The 23967-nt window shown below is 40.1% G+C and overlaps 3 protein-coding genes across 3 annotated transcripts; 2 read left to right on the forward strand and 1 right to left on the reverse strand.

Moving 5' to 3' along the window:
• Positions 1-2100: 2100 nt before the first annotated feature.
• Positions 2101-11767, reverse strand: LOC118321817 (tetratricopeptide repeat protein 39C-like). The gene is made up of 14 exons (XM_035653335.1): positions 11093-11767; positions 10352-10400; positions 9252-9380; positions 8672-8786; positions 7408-7768; positions 6143-6311; positions 5725-5818; positions 5519-5626; positions 5332-5441; positions 5115-5238; positions 4910-5007; positions 4701-4805; positions 4568-4606; positions 2101-4369 (listed from the first exon to the last, which is right to left on the reverse strand). The coding sequence occupies exons 1-14, from the start codon at positions 11236-11238 to the stop codon at positions 4280-4282; spliced, it is 1737 nt and encodes a 578-aa protein (XP_035509228.1). The 5' UTR covers positions 11239-11767; the 3' UTR covers positions 2101-4279.
• A 1326-nt stretch (positions 11768-13093) lies between these two features.
• zgc:103559 (uncharacterized protein LOC494056 homolog) lies at positions 13094-19051 on the forward strand. Its single transcript, XM_035652767.1, has 12 exons — positions 13094-13545; positions 13681-13832; positions 14246-14360; positions 14457-14603; positions 14695-14740; positions 15769-15862; positions 15971-16157; positions 16273-16411; positions 17658-17830; positions 17937-17969; positions 18067-18239; positions 19030-19051. The coding sequence occupies exons 1-12, from the start codon at positions 13399-13401 to the stop codon at positions 19049-19051; spliced, it is 1428 nt and encodes a 475-aa protein (XP_035508660.1). The 5' UTR covers positions 13094-13398.
• Positions 19052-19431: 380 nt separating this feature from the next.
• Positions 19432-23207, forward strand: agxta (alanine--glyoxylate and serine--pyruvate aminotransferase a). The gene is made up of 11 exons (XM_035653336.1): positions 19432-19793; positions 20611-20803; positions 21268-21332; positions 21422-21522; positions 21612-21682; positions 21809-21893; positions 21967-22065; positions 22158-22227; positions 22435-22530; positions 22647-22775; positions 22883-23207. Exons 1-11 carry the CDS (start codon positions 19635-19637, stop codon positions 22988-22990), a joined length of 1176 nt encoding a protein of 391 aa, XP_035509229.1. The 5' UTR covers positions 19432-19634; the 3' UTR covers positions 22991-23207.
• The last annotated feature ends 760 nt before the right edge of the window (positions 23208-23967 follow it).

A 23967-nucleotide genomic window follows, 5' to 3' on the forward strand; every position in this document is an offset into this window, starting at 1 on the left:
GTTTAAACTGGCCCTTATGTTGAAGATTTACAATAAAAAAAATGTTATTGCTTGTAGTAAAAAAATAATTTGCTTAAAAGATTAATCACTTCAACTTATAATGGGACTCATGTTTCGTCAGAGAGAAAAATATCAACATTGGTAGTTCAGCTTGTGTAAAAGCTAGACCTAGAGTGAGAACAGGTGAAGATTAAGCGCCTGGAGCGATGTCGATGAAGCTCTTAGACAGTCATTGAGCTGATTGGAGAGATGGGAGGACTGAGCCTAATAATGTCAATGTGTCCTTGTACAAGTGACCTGATGTGCGCACTACAGACAGTAATGGTTTGGTGGCTGTAGAGATTGTTGCTATTAGATCAGTACATTTTCTTTTTGTTTGGAAGTTACCTGTATATAGATGTACTATCTGGCAACCATACTGTATGTTTAAGTATGATTCTAAATGTATTCCATTGTACACCTATTAGTCAAAATCTGTTTCACCTAGAATGTGAATGGGCTTATTATGCCATCATGCTTGTATTATAATCCACGCATGTATCCATTACACTTAGCTTAGCTTAGCAGCATAAAGGGCAGTGAACAGGAACTCTCTATCTGGTGGTAGGATACTTGGGCTGCTCAGGTTTCAGCCTGAGTGAAACACAATGCAATTGTGTTTTCTGACCTTGCTCTTTGCACAGTCCTACCGTTCCTACTGCTCTCTGTCCCTCCCTCTCTCTCACCCTCTCACATTTGCTTGATGTGTAACATCTCTCTTGGGCCCCCTCTGTCTCCTCCACTTCTATCTGATGCATTTGCTTTATTTAATTCATCTGCATTAAGATTTTCTAATCCGTGCACAGAAAGCATATATGTAGTGTGGTCTACCAAAATAAGAAGTGAGTGTGAATCACAAGGATGATGTCACTCGCATGAATCACCACATACTACATGAGGTACCTCATATACACTTGTCCTCCCTGTTTTAAAGTGAGGTAGGCCAAACTGAAGGCTCAGTTTTATAAGTGTGCGTGAAAGGAAGTGTCTTGATTATTTAAGAGTAGCAGCGTCCACTAAAGTAAGATGCAGGACTTGTGGTATTGTTTCTGCCCGGCCTTCCAGCTCTGTTCTGTCTAAATTCAGTGGCACAGGAGCCTGAATAATTTATTGGTTGAGTGAGCTGTTGCCTTGAGCCAAGTGTGACAGACATGTTTTCTTAAAGAGACGCTGTTGGTGTGTATCTGTCAGAGAACGTAGAGCAATCTCCCACCCTAATCACATTCAACATGGAAAAAACAGAGACAGTAATATCATGAATTGAATTATGAATATAAAGATAATCCACTCAATGATAGATTATTATTCTTGTCGAGGCCATTAAAAGGAGCTCCTAATTTTCATTGGAAAATATGTCACATTGAATTAAAGAATTACAAATAAGAAAAAGTGCAAAAGTGCAGCTATAACCAGTGGATGGAAATAAACGTACACCATTTAATCAATAATAGCTTTTCAAATGAAATAGGAGACATTACACACACCTCCTGTTGTCCTTGTGATCAAGGTGTGGGAAAAAACAATCTGTCACATCCTGGGTGCAGCCTGTGAGATAAGCGCCACCTGGTGGAAAAAAGTGGGCACTGTAGGTAGATGCATTAAAAACAAGGGAAAACAACCTTCAAAAACCATAAAAAGGTAAGTTAAAGCTCTGCGTGACTCATCAGCTCAGAACCATGGTAATGACTGCCTGCAAGCTTTGTTCTCACGTCAAAAGAATTTGATAAAAAAGAAGACAGAAGAAGGTATACTTGATTAATCCCTCGAGGGAAAACACATTATTTTTCTGTTATTATATTCAGTATATTAACACACACAGGCCTGAAATACACACATGCACAAACAGGATCTATACGCATGGATTCATGTATGGACATGTAAGAGAGAGGTAGAGCTTTGATCAGGCCCGACCTAAGCTTGAAAAATTCTGCCAACCCAAACCAAGCCCGAACCATGGAAGTAGTTTTGGACACGAGCCCAAACCTAAGCTAAATTTCTGCTTTAAAAAAAATAACTCAGAGGCAAAGAAAAACACCACATTGTTAATGGAGCACAGTTTATTGAAGAGTTGAGTAAAACATTAGAACACCATCATCCAGACATGTAACCTCATTAGAAACAAAATCTCATGACAAAAGGAAAAATTCTTTCAGTGACAGAAGTATTTGGTACAGCATGTAGGTTACTGACATTTTACCGTTACGTTACTTGCACCACACAGACCACTTGCACAGTGGTCACCTCAACATTTACCACAGTTTACATCCATCACAGCCACAGGGGATGGCTGGCTTTGTCTAACCAGCTTAGTGTGAGCAAAACAAATCTATATGTCTAAAATATGAAAAACACAGATAGACATTGTTGAAAGCCTCTGTAAATTAGTGTAAGATGTCCCCATTTTTCTGATATTGCTCGCATGACAAAAACCCAGAGTGCTCATCAATAAAAGGCAATACCCTGCACAGAATAATTCATATGTACAGAGTAAAACTGTGTTGAGAGTTTGTTAAAATAAGTCAGACATATTACTCTTTCTCCATTTCACACTTTGAGTTCAAGACTCAAATTAAAATTGCTCACTGTAAATGACACTTGTAAAAGTACAACTTCTGCTATGTAATAAATAAACTTGTCACTATTATGGACTACTTCAAAAGCTTGTATCACTAAAACACTATTAAAATAAGTCACTAGTAATATATGTTTATTAGGCTGACATTTAGCAGCACCTTTCAATGATAATGTTACAGTACCAAGTGTACTGTATTATAACACCTTAATTGCAGGGATGGACACACAGGTACATTTGACTTCATTACAGTCTTACAGCCACTGTTACCCTGCCATACCATGCATAGTGCACAGGATCAATGCCCAGTGTTTCCAAAAGAAATTTCATTAGGGCATTGTGATGTGTGGTGATTTCTCAATTACTATAAAGGTATTATGTCTAACTACTTGGATGTGAATAATTAACTCACAGCAGCAGTGAAAGTTTTTGGCAATATTTAACTATACCCATGGTAACTAATCAGACTACAGGTTTGTTATTTTATTTCCATTGTGTATAGTAAGTTTTTTTGATATGACGCAATGGCCATTTGCAATTTAACAAGCAGATATTGAAAATGGAATTAGGAAAAGCTTCACTTGTGAAATAATTGCTGAAAAATTAACAATCCATGGAGTCCTTTATAACAATATATAAAAATCAAATATTAAATCTGACTAATCTTTCCCTTATCCTTTTCATTATATGTGATATGGCAAAGAATTGGTATCATTGATTATTTTTTATTACTGAAAGTGAGATGCTCAAATGTTGTCTGCATGTTTTTTAAGAACGTTTAAAAACACTATTATCTGTATATTTTACAACTCATTGTAAAGTTCTACTATTAAGGGAAATATGATCTCATTAAAAAGTTACTTTTATGTGCTGAATGGCTCACTGGAGGGATGGGGAGGCAGGACTGAAATCCTCCAAATACATTAATGAGGAAGATTGTTACAAGCTAGCTAATACATTTGGGTGCAGAAAATACTCAAAAGAACAGTTAGAGATTTGGGGAAATATGCTTGTTTGTTGTCAAGGATTGATATTAATATCATCTTTGTGCATCTGTTCAGAAAGAGGCCGTGGGATGTGTTTAGCCTAGCTTAGCGCTAGGCCAGGAAGCAAGGGGACACCGTTAGCTTAGCTTTGTCAAATTGAAAAAAATGCACCTCCTAACAAGCCCAAAGATATATTATTTATACATGTTTTACTGTTTATGAACATGCCATAAAACAGAAATGCAAAAATTAGACCAGAAGCGGTTGGAGCTATTTTTTCACCAACAACAGCAGCTTCCAAACAGTGCTGTCCCATTAGTGGGCTGCCCAGAGAGGTGACTAGCTTGCTGGCTAACAAGCCCATACTGGTATCAAAGCTTTGAGGTTTTTAGGCATTTTTAACTTGCTAGACATAGCTAAGCTAGCCATTTCCATCTACTTTGTGCTCCCTGCTAGGTTGGTATGAACACGTAAACACTGTTAACTGTACAAAATGCAGATAACACCTCATATCGGTGTGACTGGGTAATATCACAAACAAGTGTATTTCCCCAAATCCTTTAAGAATGAGAAACGCAGTAGTCTATTTACTGAGATGTCGTACAGTTATTTTGAATGGCTAAACACTTGGTGTGAAAAGCCATAAGCATAACTTGAGCCACTATAGCTTTCCTTCCAGGGGTCACTGAGGCACTACTTCCTTCAAAGAAGCCAGGGCTGAATGGATGCGGACATGAAGCCTGTTCTCAAAGTCGTAGCCAGTAAAATCCTCCTAAAACATTATAGATAGATAGATAGATAGATAGATACGATAGAATAGATACGTAGATACGATAGATAGATAGATAGATAGATAGATAGATAGATAGATAGATTAGAATTTAAAAAATGTAATCAGTCACTTGTAACATATAAACATTATCTGGGAGATTAACATGATTTCTTCTTTAGATGATTGTAAATATTTTACCTTTGCTTGAAGTAGCAATGATCTCCCCTTGCCCACCGTCTGGATTGCAATGTAAAAAAGTTTGGTTTATAATATCAATCCAAATGAAAATGTGAATGGATAAAAATGTGAGTGCTGTGTGCAGCAGACTGACCTCTGGTTTTGCGAGGAGTATACATCCGAGCTCATAGACAGCATATGGCTGAACATATGAGTTGATCTGTCGCCCATACTCATCTCTAGCAGCCAGCTGGAATGCCTGGATTACAGATAAAAACGGTAAGAGAGAGCAAGTGGAGTAACACTGAAAGTGTAGATTAACTGTAATCTGTCATTCAGTATTCATTGAGTGTAGACTGATACCTGAACAGCATCTCTCATATTTCCATGACATTTGTGAACTGCACCAAGAAGGAGGTGTTTCAGGCCTCTGCACGAAGCTTCATCTAAACTCTGTAACACTGAGTACATACAGAGGGAATTATCACACAGGGTAAAATTAAATTCTTAGAAATCCTGCTGCAGCTAACTTAGTTATGTTGGCATGGATCACAAAGGTTACATTCACCCTGATTCATTATCTGCAGTTTAGATGAGGAGCAGTTTTGAAGCGCTTTCCACAGATACAGCACTTCAATTACACCAAGGATGCATAGCTCTCTGGTGGGGGAGGTCTTTCGCAATCTCTCAGCCTGCAGATAGGAATCAGATAGAAAAACTTTAGTGACACACTAGTGATGACTTGCAAAAGAGAGAAAAAGGTCAAAATCTGCAGCAAAACACACCCTTTTGACAGCAAACTGCTCTATCTGGTTGTTTTTCCTCTTGAACAGCTTCTGCACATCTTTGAAAACGCCGCTTGCTCCATCCAGGTCACCTGAAGCACCCTGACACACTGGAAAAAGACAAAAAAGACTAGAATACAGAGTGGACACATCACACCGGGCGTATGTTAGTGTGCAACAGGCTTACCTCCAGTCAAGTAGGCATAGTAACACTGCGACCAACGTGACTCATTCTTCAGCCTTTCAAACGACCTGTATGCATCTTCAAAATTCATCTCTATCATGCTACACCAGCCTGATACAAAGACAAGCAGACAGAAGAGAATGAGTCCCTCACTGCACTGTACACCAACTGCCAGTATGTCACAACTAACCTGGTGAGAAAACACGTACCAATCTCATAGAGACACACATGCTGGATCTCTCTTTGGTCTGATGCAAGCTCTAATGCATCATGGAAACAGGCCAAAGCACTGTTGATATGGCACTGGGGATAGAGAGAGAGCACACACACCAATGGGTAACAGTAGTTATGTTAGACACACACTACATGCATGTGTGGAATGAGACAGTTAGATAAGTAGATGGTGGATCATATGTTGGTGAGTTAACAAACAATCTGACATGCACATAAATTATATGTGCTTGAACAGAGACTGCTGTACCAGCTGATTCTACTGTAAAACAGAAGGTTTGTCTACTGTACTGTATATTTGCCATTCGGTGTCTTTATTCAGCATTACAAATAAACCATTTACAGCTTCAATAGACTTCAGCGTGTCATCACCAAGCCTGAGCCTGCTGTACATACCTCTAGCCTGTGGACCCGTCCTTTAAAGAACATGAAGAGGGATGAGTTGGGGTAAACCACCGACTTTCTCTGCAGAATAGCTTTGGCTTCCAGCAGCCCCTCATGTGTATCAGAGCCATCCAGAGCAAAGAAGGGCAGCACTACTGTGTGGTACCACAAGAGGGCCAACCTGAGCAAAACAACAGGACACTCAGACCATACAGTTTTTGGAATCTGAAGCTCAGTGGGAATCTGCATTAAACTGAATGTTTATAAAAGGTACATAAGTTCCAAATGTGTCAGAGCAGTTCACTGTTATACTAATAATGGCAGTATAGAATATATTGTTAACAGCTGTTTTCAAGGTCAAGGCCAGATCGGGCAAACTACCGTTAACACATCCTGATGGCAGGAATAAATAGGATCACACCATTACAATATGTGAACCAACATGTCCAATGGCTCTTTTGATGAAAACAAACTCCCTATTTAAATATATTCTATGCTGTCATTGTATAACTGTGATAGCAGAAGGTAACCAGAGATATGCTCTGAGGGCCAGGATCAGCATTTACTGGATAAAAAAATATTTCCCATGCTTCAGTATACACATTTATTATGTCTAATTTTAGTGATGTTATTTTGTAATGGGTTCCGATTTAGCATAATTTTAAAGAGTTACAAGACGACAACACTAAGAATCACTGACATTATTCATACTCAAAGTTCCTAGGATGTAGTGTCAAGGGTTTTGGTTTTCACCAATTACTGAATCTGCATTAACCGATTTCATTTTCTTTTCTTTTTTACCACCTGGGGGCAGCGCAACAAGCTGTAACAACTTATTATGATGATATGGTAAACGTGTTAGCAAGAAGTTTCTTTACACGAAAGTCCAATTTTAGCTTTTTGGCTCTGTTTTATTTTCTACCAGCTATTTAGAAGCCAAATGCTCCACTATCTTCACAAGCTACCTAGTTGCAAACTGTGTCTGTCTGCTGTTGGCGCTGGGCAGGTTGCATACAGTGGGTTTATCAGAGCTTTTTTTGCTGAAAACAGCCGCCTGCCATGACTGATGATGATATTGATGAGTGCAGTGACAGTGAACCAAAACAATTAAGTTGAAGGCTGTAAAACCAAAACAATGAGCTGAGTGACACTAAAACGTAGAGCTAACAGGAACTTTAAAACACTTTAAAGTGTCTATGCTGTAGATGTATAGCTTAGCTGCCTCCAGTGACATCTGTATCCTTCTGTAAAAAATGATACAACCTGAGCCTACTCACGTAGCTAGTGGTGCCTTCATGTCCTTGCTCTCACTCGCGTACATAAGGGATGACAGGCCCTGGAGACGGTCACCAGGGAAACCCAGCAGGTTGATAATCTTGAGCAGGTGTGGTGGTACCATGGAGATGCACAGGTGGAAGAGGCCGTAGCCGAAGCTGACGGAGCCCTTGAGTCGGTCCAGGGCCTCGGCCGTCACGCCATTCTCCACCGGTGCGTTGTGGTTGGCGTTGTCTGTTGAGAGGGACTCCTGATGGACAGAGGACCTCCTTTGACAGGTATCCTGCAGCTGGCTGATGTCACTGTGGCACTTATTGTACATTTTCCACGCCTTACGAAGGATCCAGCCTCCTTTGATATAAGCTTTTAGTAGAGACAAGAAAGAAGATACTCTTGAGGTTTTACATGGAGATGCTCAAATGGAAAAGTGAGACCATCATTTTCTGTAATAAAGTCATTAATTAATCTTATCGATCTTGGTCTGAAGCTAATGAACATGTTTATGGTCAATTAATCTACGTATTGATTTTTTTGGCCCCACTAGCATATGAACTATGGTAACTTTCGTGATTCCTTTCAACAGATCAAATCTTATGTTGTCCCATACTTTGGTTTAGGCACACTAAGAAGCTAAACTAAGATGATTAACATGGTAGGCAATACACCTGCTAAACATAAGCATGTTAGCATTGTCATTGTGAGCATGTTAGCCTGCTGACATTAGCATTTATCTCAAAGCACCAGTTTAGGCACAGCTTCAAACAGATGAGTTCAATAATTGATTACCTGTTCAATCTATAAAGTTTGAAAAAACAGTTAAAATGCCCCTCACCATCTTGCATAACAAACTAGTTATATACAACCAACAGAACGGACCCAAAGATATTATATACATTTGCAGTAATACAAAACAGATTAAAACAGAAAAACAATATTATGAAAAACGTTTGATTAGTTGCTTGACTAATTCAATAAGTCATAGATTGATCAACTTATTGTTGCAGCACCAAATTAATGACTTTTTTAACAAATGTGTTTGCTAACACAGTGACACTTTACATACCACCTATGCTGTAATAATATGAACTCATCACAAATTCAGTTCCTCATTAACATTTACATAAAATCACATAATGTACTTGAATACTTGAGTTATATCATTGATAAGTGTTTATATATTAGTCATACAGACACACACACACCACCATGATGACATAATGCCCTAAATACTGGTTGCCATGAGAGACAGACATTAAATTTGATTACCTGAAAGTTCCTGCTTGACGAAGGAGAGCACAGCGAGGTACACCTGACAGTCAGCAACGATGATCTGTCTCTGTAGGCGGTCCACGACCACAACGCCTGACCTCTGGGAGTCCATCTGTAACACACACACATATTCAATAAGCAGTACACACACACACACACACACACACACACCCTGCATCATTCCCCAGAGGCTGGCAGCTAAAGTAACAAGGAGTGAATGACCCTGAGCTGCTCAACAGCCCCCACACTCCTCACCCACTTTGTTGATTACATTTCACAGAAGTACTAATTGAATCTGTGAGTGGGCTTGGCATGATCTCACTGCTGCCTGCATCATTAGGCCTGATGCCGAGGATATGGACAGTAGCGTGTTCTGGCGGCGATATTAAGACACATCAGCAACAATGCAATGGAAGTGAAAAATCTAAATGTGTAAATTGGTGTTATCAATATCACTTCCTTTTAGTTCTGTGCAACATTGACAGCAGCATTATTTATCAGAGTTTAGTTAAGTGTGTAGGTGCCTTATTGCCATGCAACAGTCAATATATATAATATATTTTTGTTTCGTACTCACACTTTTTTTAATCTTGTTTCTGATTGTCTCTATGACTCCGGCACTGTCACTCTCACACAGTTTCTCAGTGGTCCTCAGGTCGTCACAGGCTGTCTGCATCTTCTCCTCCTCAAATGTCATCATGGCATTCTGAAATGCAATGCAGCAAAATTGCATTCAAATCCAATCAAATCAAGTTTATTTATATAGCATATTTAAAACAACCAGACTTGACCAAAGCGCATTATAATTCTAATATTAAATTGTTTTCTTTTACAGAGCAGATCTATGCTTCAGTGGGCTTACAAACACAAACATGTAATTAGAGGGAGGGAGTGTTATGTAATGGTCTTAAAAAAGGACAAAGGGCTCTTTCTGCATAACAATGAATGGAGGAACACAGTGACATCTGTACAGCTGTGTGTTTGGAGTTGGAAGGTTGCTACACAGCAAACTCAATCAGAACATCTTTGCTCTGATGTTGCTGAAACCTCACCTTGATCAAGTGTGGAAATAATCACACATAAATTAAATAATAACCTGCAGTGATATTTAGAGATGATTTTGTGGTTGGATATTTTCTTGTCTTTTCTTAACTGAGGCTTTCTCTCCATTTATGCTGCATTTAACTAGCCCTGGGCTGTGCACATACGATTGCCCACCACAACGGTCAGATGTCACCACCCCCACTGCCCTCAGGGCCATTTTGCATCTGGGTACAGAGGATGACATCATCTCTGGCTTCATGGTGGGGGAGCATCGTCATGAGGGGCAACGGCAGTGTGCGTGTGTGTGACCACCACGCTGTGAAAAAATTCTCCCTCTCCCATCAGTGATGGACAGAGCATTGCAGTAATGTGCTTCTCTGCGTTGCTGTTCTTGACAGGAAGACACATCCATTATGTTAATGGGTGGAAAAGCAATGGAGACGATGCCAGTGGTGACAATGATGCAACCACTTTGACAGATTGGGTTATTTCAGGTCTTGATACTGGGTGCTTTCCTTATGAAGTGTGACAGTATGGGCTTGAATTTCACTGTTTTGCTATTTCTTAACACAAGCTGATACTTCTCTTGGCATTTTATTGGATCATTTTATCACCAGTAGAAAGGAAACTCACCAGAAAACTGACGAAACTGGCCCCAAAGCTCATCAGCGGGCTCTGGGTCCTACAGAGAGAATAGAAAGGAGGAAGATGTAGAAACCACACAACAAAAGAGAGACCAAAGAGAATTATTCATATGCATAGCCGAAAGGAGCCGTGCATGGTAACTTTTCCAGCAGGCAGGAACAGAGCATGCTCAGGAGCAGGTGCAGCCACAATCCCCATGTTCAGCTGTCATATTAGGGGTCTAACTACTACCTGTTTGTGGGACGTGGGGTGCCCACCTTCCACTGAAAAAAAAAAAAAAGCAGCCCAAACCGTACTTTCAAAAGTCAACCAGATGTGCAGGGTCCACAACCGGCTGAGATAAGAATAAGTGCACATTGTGGTGTAGACAGCTAGGTGCATAGATTTGAATAGTGCTTGTCTCCATGATGAAATCTCTTCTCTGTGTTAGAAACATTAAATCAGAGACGGTCTATAATGGTAAGACAGGTAAGACAGACCTGATACACAAGCTTTAAAGTGCATTTAAAGCAGCCAACACAGTAATTCATTAATTATACTGCTGTAGATGTAGACCAGTGTTTACACACTAGTAGTACATTCTGTACTCAGTGCTCTGAATGTCACTTTGATGTCTAATAGCCACTTGTAACCTTTTTCCTTGAGATTTTTTCCCCCTCTTGCTGATATTACAGGCTCAGGCATGCAGCATACAGTGACATGTTATTATGGTGATACAGCATCAATTACCTGTATCTCCTGAAAAGCTCGTCGCTTTCCTTGAATCCGTTGTTGAGCAGCATGTTGATACCTTGCAGGGCCATCTCAGCATCATCTATGTGCTCTGCCTTCTCCTCTACCTGCTGCTGCTGCTGGGACTGCTCGGGACCCGCCATTGTTTATACCACAGCTCAGTGGCTGTCGGACTAAAATAGCGCGATAAAGAAGCAAATATGAACCCGTTTCTTCTCCGAAACAAACCCGCATTGGTTGATTTCAACTGATGTAGGAGACGGGTTTAAACAGAGACACGCCTCTGATCGGCTACAAACAAAAATATAAAAAAAAAAGCAAAAAGAAGAAGCAGTGCAGCTTCCGCAGGCTCCAGACGTCTGTGCACCTTGGGGATAGGCCACTGATGCCCGGCCGGGCTCAATCACACTGCACCCAGCGATATGCAGCTATCATTGTACTTGCCGACAGCAGACGTCTGCACGCTCAGTCAGAAGCAAACGCGCCGTTATGTGTCTCTAAATCAGCCATCCGTCTGTTTTTTCACCCCTGCAACTCAGTGCCCGTGCAGCAGCATCCGATGCATTACATAACGAGGAGCCAGGCTGCTGTGCTGCTCTGCCAGTCCCACGTAACGCACTCGTCAAACGGCCTGGCGTCATAACGCACAGCGCATCGCCGGGAGGATGGAGAGGGTTGGTGAGGCCCGCTGAGGCGAATCTGCATCCTGTCAGCATCCATCCCTCAGACTCCCTCCGCACCCACAGGCTCTAAACCCAGCCCCCTTCCTCCACCCGTCAGCCAACAGAGGCACGGACTGAGCAGCCTGCAGACACACTGATGACAGGCAGGTGAGACAGAGCTCATCTGCCTGTAGGCTTTGCATGTCAGAGCTATGGTGTGACCTGCGGTTGAGTGCAGAGGATGCTGACCTGACTGCGTTCACATTTGGGATTTGATGTATTATTTGCTCCCACAGTCTGGTTATATGATCCTGCCCTGTTTTCATATTCTATCAGACTTCCATAAGAGCATCACCATAAAACAACTTGATGTCTGTGTTAAATGAGGCTCTTCAGGGTGTAAACAAGTAAAAGTAGTATAATGATATCCATGAATAAAGCAACAAGTAAAGTAAGTTTTGTTCTAGTTCAAAAGCTGTGAGCCTATTCTCAGTGTTAGTTTATTTATCTTATTCAGTCTTTGAATACATACTTTCTATGCAGACCCTGTATGTTTGGTCATTTTCTAGACCCACACAGTTCCATAGTACAGCACACACAAATTCTAACTGGGTTTTGAGTGTGTGGTTCACATTGGAAGTGGAGAAGCTGGTACACTAAATGCATACAAATGTGTTTTTGACTGTTGCTGCGGACACTATTGATCCACAGTGAAATGCTACTCACAGCGGGAAACGCTACAACTAACATACTAACATTTTACCTATCTGTTGTTGTTGTTGTTGTTTTTTTTTAATGTGTATTCCAGTGTCACAAGCTGAGGGTCAGGAGTTCTGCATTTCTGAAAACTCCCCCAACACTGCAGCCATATCCCCCTCACCATTCCTAACCATTTCAACAGTCTCCATAATTGCTCATATGTGACTATATGTATCCCATGTATCTGCAATTGTTGTTCTAGTCCCAACATGCAAATTATCACCTGAACTGCTGATCATGGTTGCAGTTCAGCATGTCATACAGCAGGGGACTCACACCTAAATGGTATTCCTACCATATATATTGTTATATCATCTTTCAGTCAAACAACAAATGCCTGAAACTGCTCTCTTCTTATATCCATTTTTCTTATTTCATCACTATAACTCTACTTAATTGTCTACTTTATTTTGGTGTTTTAGTGTTTACTAAAACTTAGTGCTCTTGCTTTTTCCTCACACACACACACACACACACACACACTGTGATTCCGTTTTCAGGTGAGCCGCGCATTAAGGAGACTCACCTACTGAAAACGAAACTTCACCTGCTTTGTGCTTGTTAACCATCCACCAGATACCGTCTCTCTCTCTGTTGCTCTGAAAAATACTAAAACCAGTGCCGACCGTTAATATACCGGCGGCCGGATTATATTATATTTTTGACATTTTATCGCGGGCCGGAGGGAGGAGGGTTGCGGGCCGGAAATGGCCCGCGGACCGGCAGTTTGTCATACAGAGACAAAAAGTCAACAAATGGTTATCAGTTGAACTATTTAGCAGGGGGTGGGGCTTCTGCACTCCAGGCCACTGAACTGCCAAAGACTGTGCAGAAGCAGAGTAAGGAGAGTCTATTGTACTCATAAACTAAATACAGACAAGCATGGAGCTCGGATCAACAGTTAGTGCAGTGAGGAGTAAGAGGGTACTGGTTGGTGAGGAAGTCCGTCCTGCTGTGGTCCTGATAAAGGATGGGAAAATCCATCAAATACTCTCAGAGGGGGACTTCACTGGGGATGTTGCCTGTGAGGTAAGCTGGCTCTCATTGGTCTGTTTCAGGGTACTTCTTTATGTTTCTAAGGTCATATGCATTGATCTAACACTTCTCATCATCTTCTTGCACTTTAACAATGGTTATCCTGAATGTAACCCAATGTGATGGCAGGCGTTGGATGTGGGTGACAGTGTGGTGATGCCGGGCATTGTTGATTGCCATGTACATGTGAATGAACCAGGCCGCACGTCCTGGGAGGGTTTCTGGACCGCAACCAGGGCTGCTGCAGCTGGAGGGGTGACAACCATTGTGGACATGCCGCTGTAAGTTGGACACTTCCCCCTCCCAAAATCAATAAATATCTACTGTCACTTTTTAATAACATAACCATTTGCTTAATAATGTCTCAGTAATGTGTAAATGCGTTTTCATTCGATGCAGCTGCAAATCAAACGAGAGCACTGAGACAACTATCTCAAGTTTCTTAAGTGCAAAAAGATTAGTGCTGTTAAATTATTTAGTTATTAACTATACTATTTATTAACTAGATAGATAGATAGATAGATAGATAGATACTTGCTCATGATGATGATTTCAGCCCATGGAGTATTTACAGGGGGACTAAGATCAACTTAACTTAAAGATGCTTTTGACAAATGGGGTCAAGGAAAATAACATTTTGGAAAATTAGATTTTAAGTTGCCGGCAGTTGATTTTTGTTTCTTTTTTCCCACAGAAATAGCATCCCTCCAACTACAACACTTGGTAATTTTCGTGAGAAGCTGCAGGAGGCGACGGGGAAGTGTTTTGTGGACACAGCCTTCTGGGGAGGTGTGATTCCTGGCAATCAGGTACAGTGTAACAGCTTGGACAAAATCAACACATTCTCAGCCAGACTGTTCTGAATTAAGATCAAAGTAAACACAAAAACGAATGTCTCCTTACAGCTAGAACTTCAGCCCATGATCCAGGCTGGAGTGGCCGGCTTCAAGTGTTTCCTCATCCATAGTGGGGTGGAGGAGTTCCCCCATGTGACTGACTGTGATCTGCACACAGCCATGAAGCAGCTACAGCGCACAGGAAGTGTCCTGCTGGTAACTTACCAATCTTCTATAACATTACTGATTATTAAATCCACATGCCCTAATATTGTAACTGAAATACATTCTGCTTTGTCTCCTGTAGTTTCATGCAGAGAGGGATGTTGAGCAGACAATAGAGGAGAATGGCGGTACGTACAAGCGCACAATAGATTATCTCATTGTGGCATACCCTTTTTTATCTGCTGCAGTCAGTATTAAATTAATTAAAGTTTAAATTAAGGCTGGGCAGTATCAACAAAATCAGATATGATAGTTTTGTCCCAATACCTGAATGCCAAATATTGTGAGGACATTGAGATTTGATTTTTTAAAACATCACCATGCTGGCAGATCTGTTTTACATCCTATGTAGATTCTGCTATTTTTCAGTTCAGTTCTCGCTGTATCATTAATTGATTGATTTGTGCCAATAAATGCTGGTGGTAGTTATCACTGGTGGCTGTGATGGTGATGATAAAAACTGTCTACAGTGCGGGATAGTTGTGTTTGTGATTTGAGTGAATAACACATTATGTAATAACTCAACAAAATTAAATAGATTTTCACTTTATTATTGTTAATGATTAATAATAATAACGGCCACAGTTTGTTGTTCTGCCATATTTCTTAATAAACACGCAATATGTAATACATTTCCCCAGACTTTGTAATAAATTATTATATTTTGTGGTTGTTACTACAAAAGTTCACTTTTTTATTATGAAAATATAATACTATAGTGAATTATGTAATAAGAAGCCAAAGTTGATGTCTTCATCTTCATCATATTTTTAGCCATTAACCTAAACCAAACTTCCCAAATATTAAATGACACTCCTATGCTCTGTGCCTCCCCTTGGCGGTATAATCGACTCTGATCTTAGTCTAAATAGTCACAAAAAAGCAGTAAAAAGATCAGCTTATTATCATCTTACAAATACAGCCAAACTCAGGAACTTTCTGTTAAATGCCGACCTAGACAAAACTCATTCATGCTTTTATTTCAAGCAGGGTTGACTGTTGTGTCTAAGTTTAGAAACTGTATCATTTAACTTTTAGGACCAACAAATAGCAGCATTTAAGATGTATTTGTTAATATGCTAATAACACAGTATTAGTACTACACTGATATCCTGCCCTGCTCTGGTTTGTATAAACTCCATCCCTTCCCATGCAGATCCTAGTCAGTACTCCACCTTTCTGCACTCCAGGCCAGATGTCATGGAGATAGAGGCAATTCGCACTGTCACAGAACTCTGCCTCCAGTATCAGTAAGAACATCTGTGTAGTAACAAATAACCATAATGATAGTGGATAAATCTGGATTTGGCTGTGTTTGTAGTATCGATGTTGCAGTCAGCTGACTCTCTCTGCTCCAGGGTGCGGTGCCATATAGTTCACTTGTCCTCTGCAAAGCCATTGAAACTGATCCAGGAGGCACGGCAGGCCGGAGCCCCCTTGACAGTGGAGACTACACACCACTACCTCAGCCTGTGTGCAGAGAACATACCTGCAGGGGCCACACAATTCAAGTGCTGCCCCCCCATCAGAGGGTCTATCAACCAGGTAAACAGAAGAGGATGCACAGTAGATACAAATCTGACTATTTATAGTTACTAGTTGGCTGCATTTGATTAATTATTCTATAATTTACTAATAGATGATTGATTTTGTCCCACAGGAGCAGTTATGGTCCGCACTGAAAGCTGGGCATATTGACATGGTGGTGTCTGATCATTCCCCCTGCACCCCTGATCTGAAGAAACTGGATAGTGGAGACTTCACTCAGGCTTGGGGAGGAATTTCTTCTCTACAATTTGGTAACTACAGTCGAACGATCAAAACTCTAGTACTAGCACGACTGATCATGCAAAACTCAATGCAACATAACATTACATTGTTATATTTCAATGATTTGGGAACTGTGAATTTTACTTTGCTCTTTGTTTTGTTTTTTATAGAGAATTTAATAGTACATCGCCAGATTTCTTTGCTTTCCCCACCAATAATACTGGCTTACCAGTATGCTTGATCTGCATCAGGAAATTAGCATTATAAAGCTTAAATATTCTTTTATTCTGCTGCCATCTAGCTGCACTCATACAGCAGATTTAGCAATGGAAACAGCTACAAAATATTATCTTGGCTGGTTTAACTTAACAGCAATTGTTATGGCTGCAAATGCCTAGCCATGTATATATTTTATTTCTTATTTTCCATGAGTTTTTACATTTTAGCTTACCTCAGCCCTGGAAGTATTATATTTGATGTGATGCTCCATCTCAAAATTATGTCAAAGGTCATTGACTCATCAGTGTCCAGTGTTATTAAATCTGTAATCAGTGCCCTGGTTTCATCAGTTTAATGATTAATCTTACTGGGAGACGGATTTCAGACACTTACAGTACAGTACATACTATCCAGCTTACTATATAGATTTTCTTTTTAAATTTACATTCTAATGAGTGTTTTGATATCTGAAAATAGGGCTTTTAGCTGTGAGTCGGATAATGCACCGGCATCACTGTAAAATTTCTGTGGCATCTGTCTCAGGCTCATGGCAGTTTTCACATTATTCACTGTCTATGGAGCAGCTCCAGGATTAGTCTCTACATGACAAATCCTCTCCGCTGTTCAGCTGAAGGAGACGCTGGTTAAAATTCACAACTTAAACATGTGCAATATATTACAGGGAATTTATATGCAAATTTTCCTTTAGGGTGGATTAGATGTTCCCTCCTCCCACCCCCATAATCCCTCTGACAATCACCCACACTGGGCAAAGTTTGCAGGGAGGTAAACAAGAGCTGAGTGCCAGTTTAGAGGACAGAACAATCATTTACTGTTCAGACACAGTGAGAGAGTGGTCAAAGTCTGACACTGATCCACTGTGTTTGCTGCTTCGCCTCATTGAATTATTACTCTTACTGATGTGATTGTACCTTTGCAAAAGAACAACTAGAAGCAGGAGAGACAATCTATGAAAAACCTCATAAATATTTGATGGCGTCAGCTCAGTGCTCTATAGGCCTGTTAATCACTCCACCCCATTTTAACCATTTGCAGGTTTGCCTCTGTTCTGGAGTTCAGCCAGTAAGAGAGGCTTTCAGCTGTCTGATGTGGTGAGACTCCTCAGCCGGAAAACCGCCCAGCTGTGTAGTCTCGACGGCCAGAAGGGCAGCCTCGCCCCTGGCTATGATGCTGACTTGGTCATATGGGACCCAGAGAGAGAATTTGAAGTTAGTATAAGGAATCCATAACATCAATAAACTCCCTATATCTGCTTACATATTTAGAAAAACTATATGCTTGTATTATATTAATCATTTCTGTCATGCTTCACAGATTAAAGAAGCAAGCGTACATCATAAAAACAAGGTAAACCTCATTAAATCAATAAATGCTATGATGTCAGGAGCACATTTTTTATATGGCTGAGCTCATGATTGTGACGTGTGCGTGTGTGTGTGTGCAGCTAACTCCTTACCTCGGCGTCACACTGCATGGAGTGGTGTGTGCCACGATCGTCAGGGGGCGACTGGTGTACAGAGAAGGCTCCTTGTGCCCCGAGCCTCTGGGGAAGCATCTCCTCATTCCACAGAAGTACAATAACGCCCCCAGCCTTGTTGAAGATAATAACAACAAGCTGTAAGTAAACTGCGTTATTGTGTTTGTGTCTGTTTGTGTCTGTTGCTAAGAGTGCACCACAGTGTTTCCTTAATGTATCTCACAGTGCTTTTCATTATATTTTATTATCTAAATATTTTTACATCACAATTTTCATTTGTAATAGAACTGGGAACACTTGCTGGTTTAACAGACGGTTAACTCTTTTTTATAAACTTGTGATAGTGTCAGAAATATGATTTAAGGGCCAATAACCTACCAAAATAATGAAAAAGAAAGCTGGAAAAAGAGCTCCCTGGGTACAAAGCTGCTAAAAGAATCAACTCTTCTTCTGGCTTTTGAGACAAAGTTAGCACACTTCAACACATCAGAATTAAACAATCTTTCCAATTTATGTAATTTACTGTAAACCAGAATATTTCAAGTTTTTGTCAAGCCATTTCATGAAAAAAATGAACAACACACTTTACACGTCTTTCCCAACTCACCACACAAAACCCAGCCCACACAGTCTATTTTTCTGAAAATGCTTGCATCTGCAAACCCCAATAGCGCCATAATAACATATAAATACAATTAAAGGCCATAACTTTTTGTTTTATGTGCATATATGTGTTATAATTTGGGTTTTAGCTACATGTTTTCAAACCATTTTCCTTCAAAATTATATAAAAGCATACTTTCAATAGAGTTCACATCACAACAAAAGATATTCCTGTAGATGTATAATATATCAGCCTCCCCAAAGCTCTTGAGCCCATGGAGAACTGTGTGATGTACACACTTTGACTTTTGTTAACCCTGTCCTTAGACTGGATGTGCTGGGCATGTGACTGTATGCAATGTACTGGGATGACTTTCTACCTTATTCTATTATTATTATCACCAAAAGCAAAAATCCTGCGATTATACTAGAACAAAATAACTATCTTAAATCTGTTATACTTTTACTAGACTTTTCCAGGTTTGAACTTATACACACTGTAAAGTAGTGAAAGCTACAGTATGAATCTTATAAACTCTAACTGGTCAGAACCTACATTTAACTGATTTAAAATGTAGGCTAAAAGGAGCATTTGTCCTTGTTATTTGTGGAAGAGACATGTCATGCTGTTTATTAGGTCAAAAGCATAGCAGTGCAATAGTTAAACCTGATGCTCTGGAGAGTCTGTGGTCAATGATTAACACTTGAGGACATGTTGGGTGACTTCCTTATCTTTGAAAATTGGAAAGTATCAAGCTACCTGAGCTCACTGCACACAGAAAGCAACAAGTGTTGACAGAAGAAAATGTTGTGACAGACTCCTGACCTGAGGACTTCACTGGTCGGACAGAGGGGCGTGCTCAGTGGAGGCTTTACTTCACCTGCTTCCACAGCTTTTGTGGTTTTACTGCGCTTATCACACTGCTGGGAACATGTCGTCCGTCTCTGTACCGCCACCAAAATGTCTGCAGAAACCGCTGGTGGTTCCACATCGCCACATGTTTGGACCAGGACCCTCCAACGTCCCTCCACGAATCTTGAAGGCTGGAGCCAATCCTGTCATTGGACACATGCATCCAGAGATATTTGAGGTAACTCGGTGGGTTTAACACACATGATGTAGCCTATTGAGGAAGAGAGGCATAAGAGTCATGACAATGACTTTTATAAACATATACCTCAAACAGAGTAAAGATATGAACTTTAAAAGCTAATACTATAAGTACACTGTCCACATTGTAATGGAGGAGTGGGAATGATTGTAAAACCTTTGCTTTCCCAATCTCCCTTCTCAGTTGAAAAATATTTAAAAAATCATTAACTTCATTTTCAACATCTCCATTGTGCACAGAAATTACACTGCTTCAAAGAGGTCAATATTGTAACAAGTTGTAACAAGTTGTAACACTGGGTAAAATGGAGCATCTATTATGAATTGCCAGTGATGGAAAGCAGCAAAGTACATTTACTCATGTACTGTACTTAAGTATAACATTGGAATTGTACTTTACTTGAGTATTTTCATTTTATGTTACTTTATATGTCTACTTCACTATGTTTCAGAGGGAAATATTGTACTTTTTACTGATCTACATTTATATGACAGCTTTCGACACTACTACTTTCTAGATGAAGATTTTAAATACAAAACATGAGCAGATAGAGAGAACATGCTTGCAAGTGGGACTGCAACTAATATTTATCTTTTTTATGAATTAATTTTCTCTGGTCCATAGAATGTCAGAAATTAGTGAAAAGTGCCCATCACTATTTAGTTAGACTAGTTAGACTTTATTAGACTAAAGAAACCAATGAATAGTCATATTTGAGAAGCTGAAAGGCCACAGGGTAGTATAGTACAAAGGATATATACCTCTTTCACCATAATGTGCTCTTTTCAAATTACAGATAATGAGTGACATCAAAAGTGGAATCCAGTACATGTTCCAGACTCAGAACAACATGACTTTAGCTGTGAGCGGCACTGGCCACACTGCTATGGAGTGTGCCATCTTTAACACAGTGGAGCCCGGGGAGAGCGTTCTGACTGCAGTCAACGGCATATGGGGAGAGCGAGCAGCAGAAATGGCTGAGAGGATAGGTAACGTTGGTGGTATTTTGGTGGCCAACAAATGAAAAGAACAAAACCAACAATGTGTTAGTCCACCTCTCAGTAGTCTTTAACTTCTCCGTCTGTGGCTCTCAACTCTAAGCCCATCGGTTCCTACTGAACATATAAATATTTTGAAAAAGGTGGTCAGTGTAGTTTTAAGCACTTTAAACACAGTGCATTTGTTGGAGACTATTTTCAGCTGTGGATTAATACACATTTGGTGCACTAGTATGTAGCAGCAGGACTGTGTATGTAGGACTGACTAATAATAAACTAAAGTGCCCATTGGCATCATAATGAAGGAACATATCACTCAGTGCAACAGTGTGGCTCATTTACATGAGATTTGTTGACAATAATAAAAAACATAATATTACCTTTCATTAATTAATTAAATAAAAATAATTCCAAGGCGATTCAACCACAGAATATCATGTGTGTCAATCCAACAGGTGCCAGAGTAAATACCATTGTGGCGCCCCCTGGTGGCTTCTTCACTAATGCAGAAATTGAGCAGGTACCACTCGAACTCTCCAGTTATCAGGCTACTCAAATTCACTCTGTCAAAGCTGCAGTCTGTGTGATCATGCTGTTATCTCATCACAGGCCTTATCAAAACACAGGCCAGTGGTGTTCTTCCTCGCACATGGAGAATCCTCTACGGGAGTCCTGCATCCTTTAGATGGCATCGGACAGCTGTGTCATAAGTGAGATGCAGCACTCGCTCCTCTGAAATCATCACATCTGTAACAAACTTAAGGGCAGATAGTAGCTCTGTTATGACGTGTGCCTACAGGTACAACTGCTTGTTTCTGGTCGACTCTGTGGCATCAATTGGTGGGGCCCCTCTATACATGGACCAGCAAGGTTTAGTATTAAATCCTGTTAGATGTTGTGTCTCTGGGGCAGCTGATGAAACCATTTACTGTGTTACATTATCTGTTTTGACGACACCAAACATAGATTTTTATTTGTGAATGTTTGTATTTACAGGGATAGACATCCTATACACAGGCTCCCAAAAGGTCTTGAATGCTCCTCCCGGTACAGCACCCATCTCCTTCAGTGAAAGAGCATGGTGAGAAATGCATATACAAGTAATAATTTAAAATAAGTGTAACACGTGGATTTAAAGTTGAATTTATCCACAGCCAGAAAACATTCAACCGGAGGACAAAGCCTGTGTCCTTCTTCTTGGATTTGAGTTGGCTTGCAAACTACTGGGGATGTGATGGCAAGCCGTCAAGAGTGTAAGACATCTTTTTCCCTGCAGACTGGAACTGTCTCATTTTTAGCCATACTTGCACAATTTCTAAAGATCTTCTCCATTTCCTCTCCATAGATATCACCACACAGGTCCAGTCACTGCTTTTTACTCTCTGAGGGAGAGTCTGGCTGTGCTTGTTGAAGAGGTGGGACGTGTTTAAATATTTAGATTTTGCATATTTCTAGGCCCTTCTGTACAGATCTGTGCCAACGATACTTTTGTCAGAATAAGCCAGCAAGTATGAATTAGTCATTTATGGAGAGCCATTTCCTTCAAAACACTGAGCCCAAACTGCACACCACACATGCAGTTAGTCTACAGTGTTTTTATGCCATTTTTCTGTCATTCTAAGGGTCTGGAGAAATCATGGGAAAGACATCAGAAAGTAGCAGAGTATTTCCATGCTGGCCTAGAGAACATGGGTCTCAAACTTTTTGTCAAAGAAAAGGTGAGTTTCATGTTTGAACACAATCATATCATTTGTATAATAAATTATATATATAATATATAAAAAAGTTATATATGGGGGAAATGTACTAACTCTGACTTAAATGGTTATTACAGAAAGCGAGACTCTCTACAGTTACCACTATTGTTGCTCCTCATGGATATGACTGGAAAGAGATCACTACCTACATCATGAAAACACATAATTTAGAGATTTCTGGAGGGCTTGGACCATCAGTTGGCTTGGTGAGAGATTATGTAAAAAATACCCAGTTCTTAACTTATTATGTATGCCCACCAAAAAGTTGCTTAAGACCTGTGTATAACTCCCAGATCTTTTTCTGTCATTTCAGGTGCTTCGCGTGGGACTGATGGGATGTAACAGCAGCAAGGCCAATGTTGACATGGTGCTGGCAGCACTGAAAGATGCTCTGAAACACTGCCATAAAAGCAAAGTGTAACATGTCTCTGTTGGATGCTGTAAAGATAATCCTGAATCACAGCTACTGTCATAAGGAAGAGACTGTGTGTAATAAATAAAGCATTATTCTCAGTAGTCGTCTTGTGCAGCTCAGTCACCACTTGAATGAGAACAGTGGGGTTGTCTTCATAATGTTGTAGTACCTTTTGTCAGCAGCAGTCTGTTATCTAGTTTTCAGTCTAATATAAACACATGGTAATGACTAATTTCACATGATAGTATTCCACTCTTATACATTTTACATGTATAGAAAGACCTGATCCTGCCTGCCTGTAGCTAGCTAAGTGTAGGTCTATCTTGACATCAGTGGGTTTTCTCATGGTGGGCTTCTTTCATCATTTTACTGATAACCTCAGACAGGTTCCTGTTTTCTGTCCACATCTAAAACCAAGTGAATCTCTGTTACAGTAATGATAAAAGTAGAATTTTTTACACTGATCATTTCACTCAAAAACTACACATCCCATGACTCTTAGCCATTAGTACTCTGTTGAAGCCTTGTGGGAGATGCAGTATGAGCTGTAGAATGAGGACATACTTTTCATCCTGCTATCAGAACAACATGAGAGCTAAAGCGCAAAGCATAAGACATGTTGTAAGACATGCTCTGTTGTGAATCCCACACTGGGCTGTGGCTGAAAACATATCTTGGAACCGGTTTGAAACTTTCCAGTTGGGTGGTTGCTAACAAATGAGGTGAGAGGTCACGCTAAAACGGATCGATGCTTCTCAGCTGCCTTCAAATTTAACATTACTTAATTTAAAATGACTCCTTCTTGTGCATTGTGAATATTTTTATTATGTGGATTTATTACATTTATCATATCAAAAGTGCTTAACAGTGTGAATGGAATGTGCAATCTAATCTTATACAAGGAAACAATATATAGGAAATAAATAAATTCAAATATATTTTTTAATTTGACTTATAATTTTATGTGTTTTTATACAACAGTC

Source organism: Morone saxatilis, unplaced genomic scaffold, assembly GCF_004916995.1.
Source record: "Morone saxatilis isolate NCDOM2014 unplaced genomic scaffold, NCSU_SB_2.0 Contig12, whole genome shotgun sequence".
In the NCBI taxonomy this organism is placed as follows: Eukaryota; Metazoa; Chordata; class Actinopteri; family Moronidae; genus Morone; species Morone saxatilis.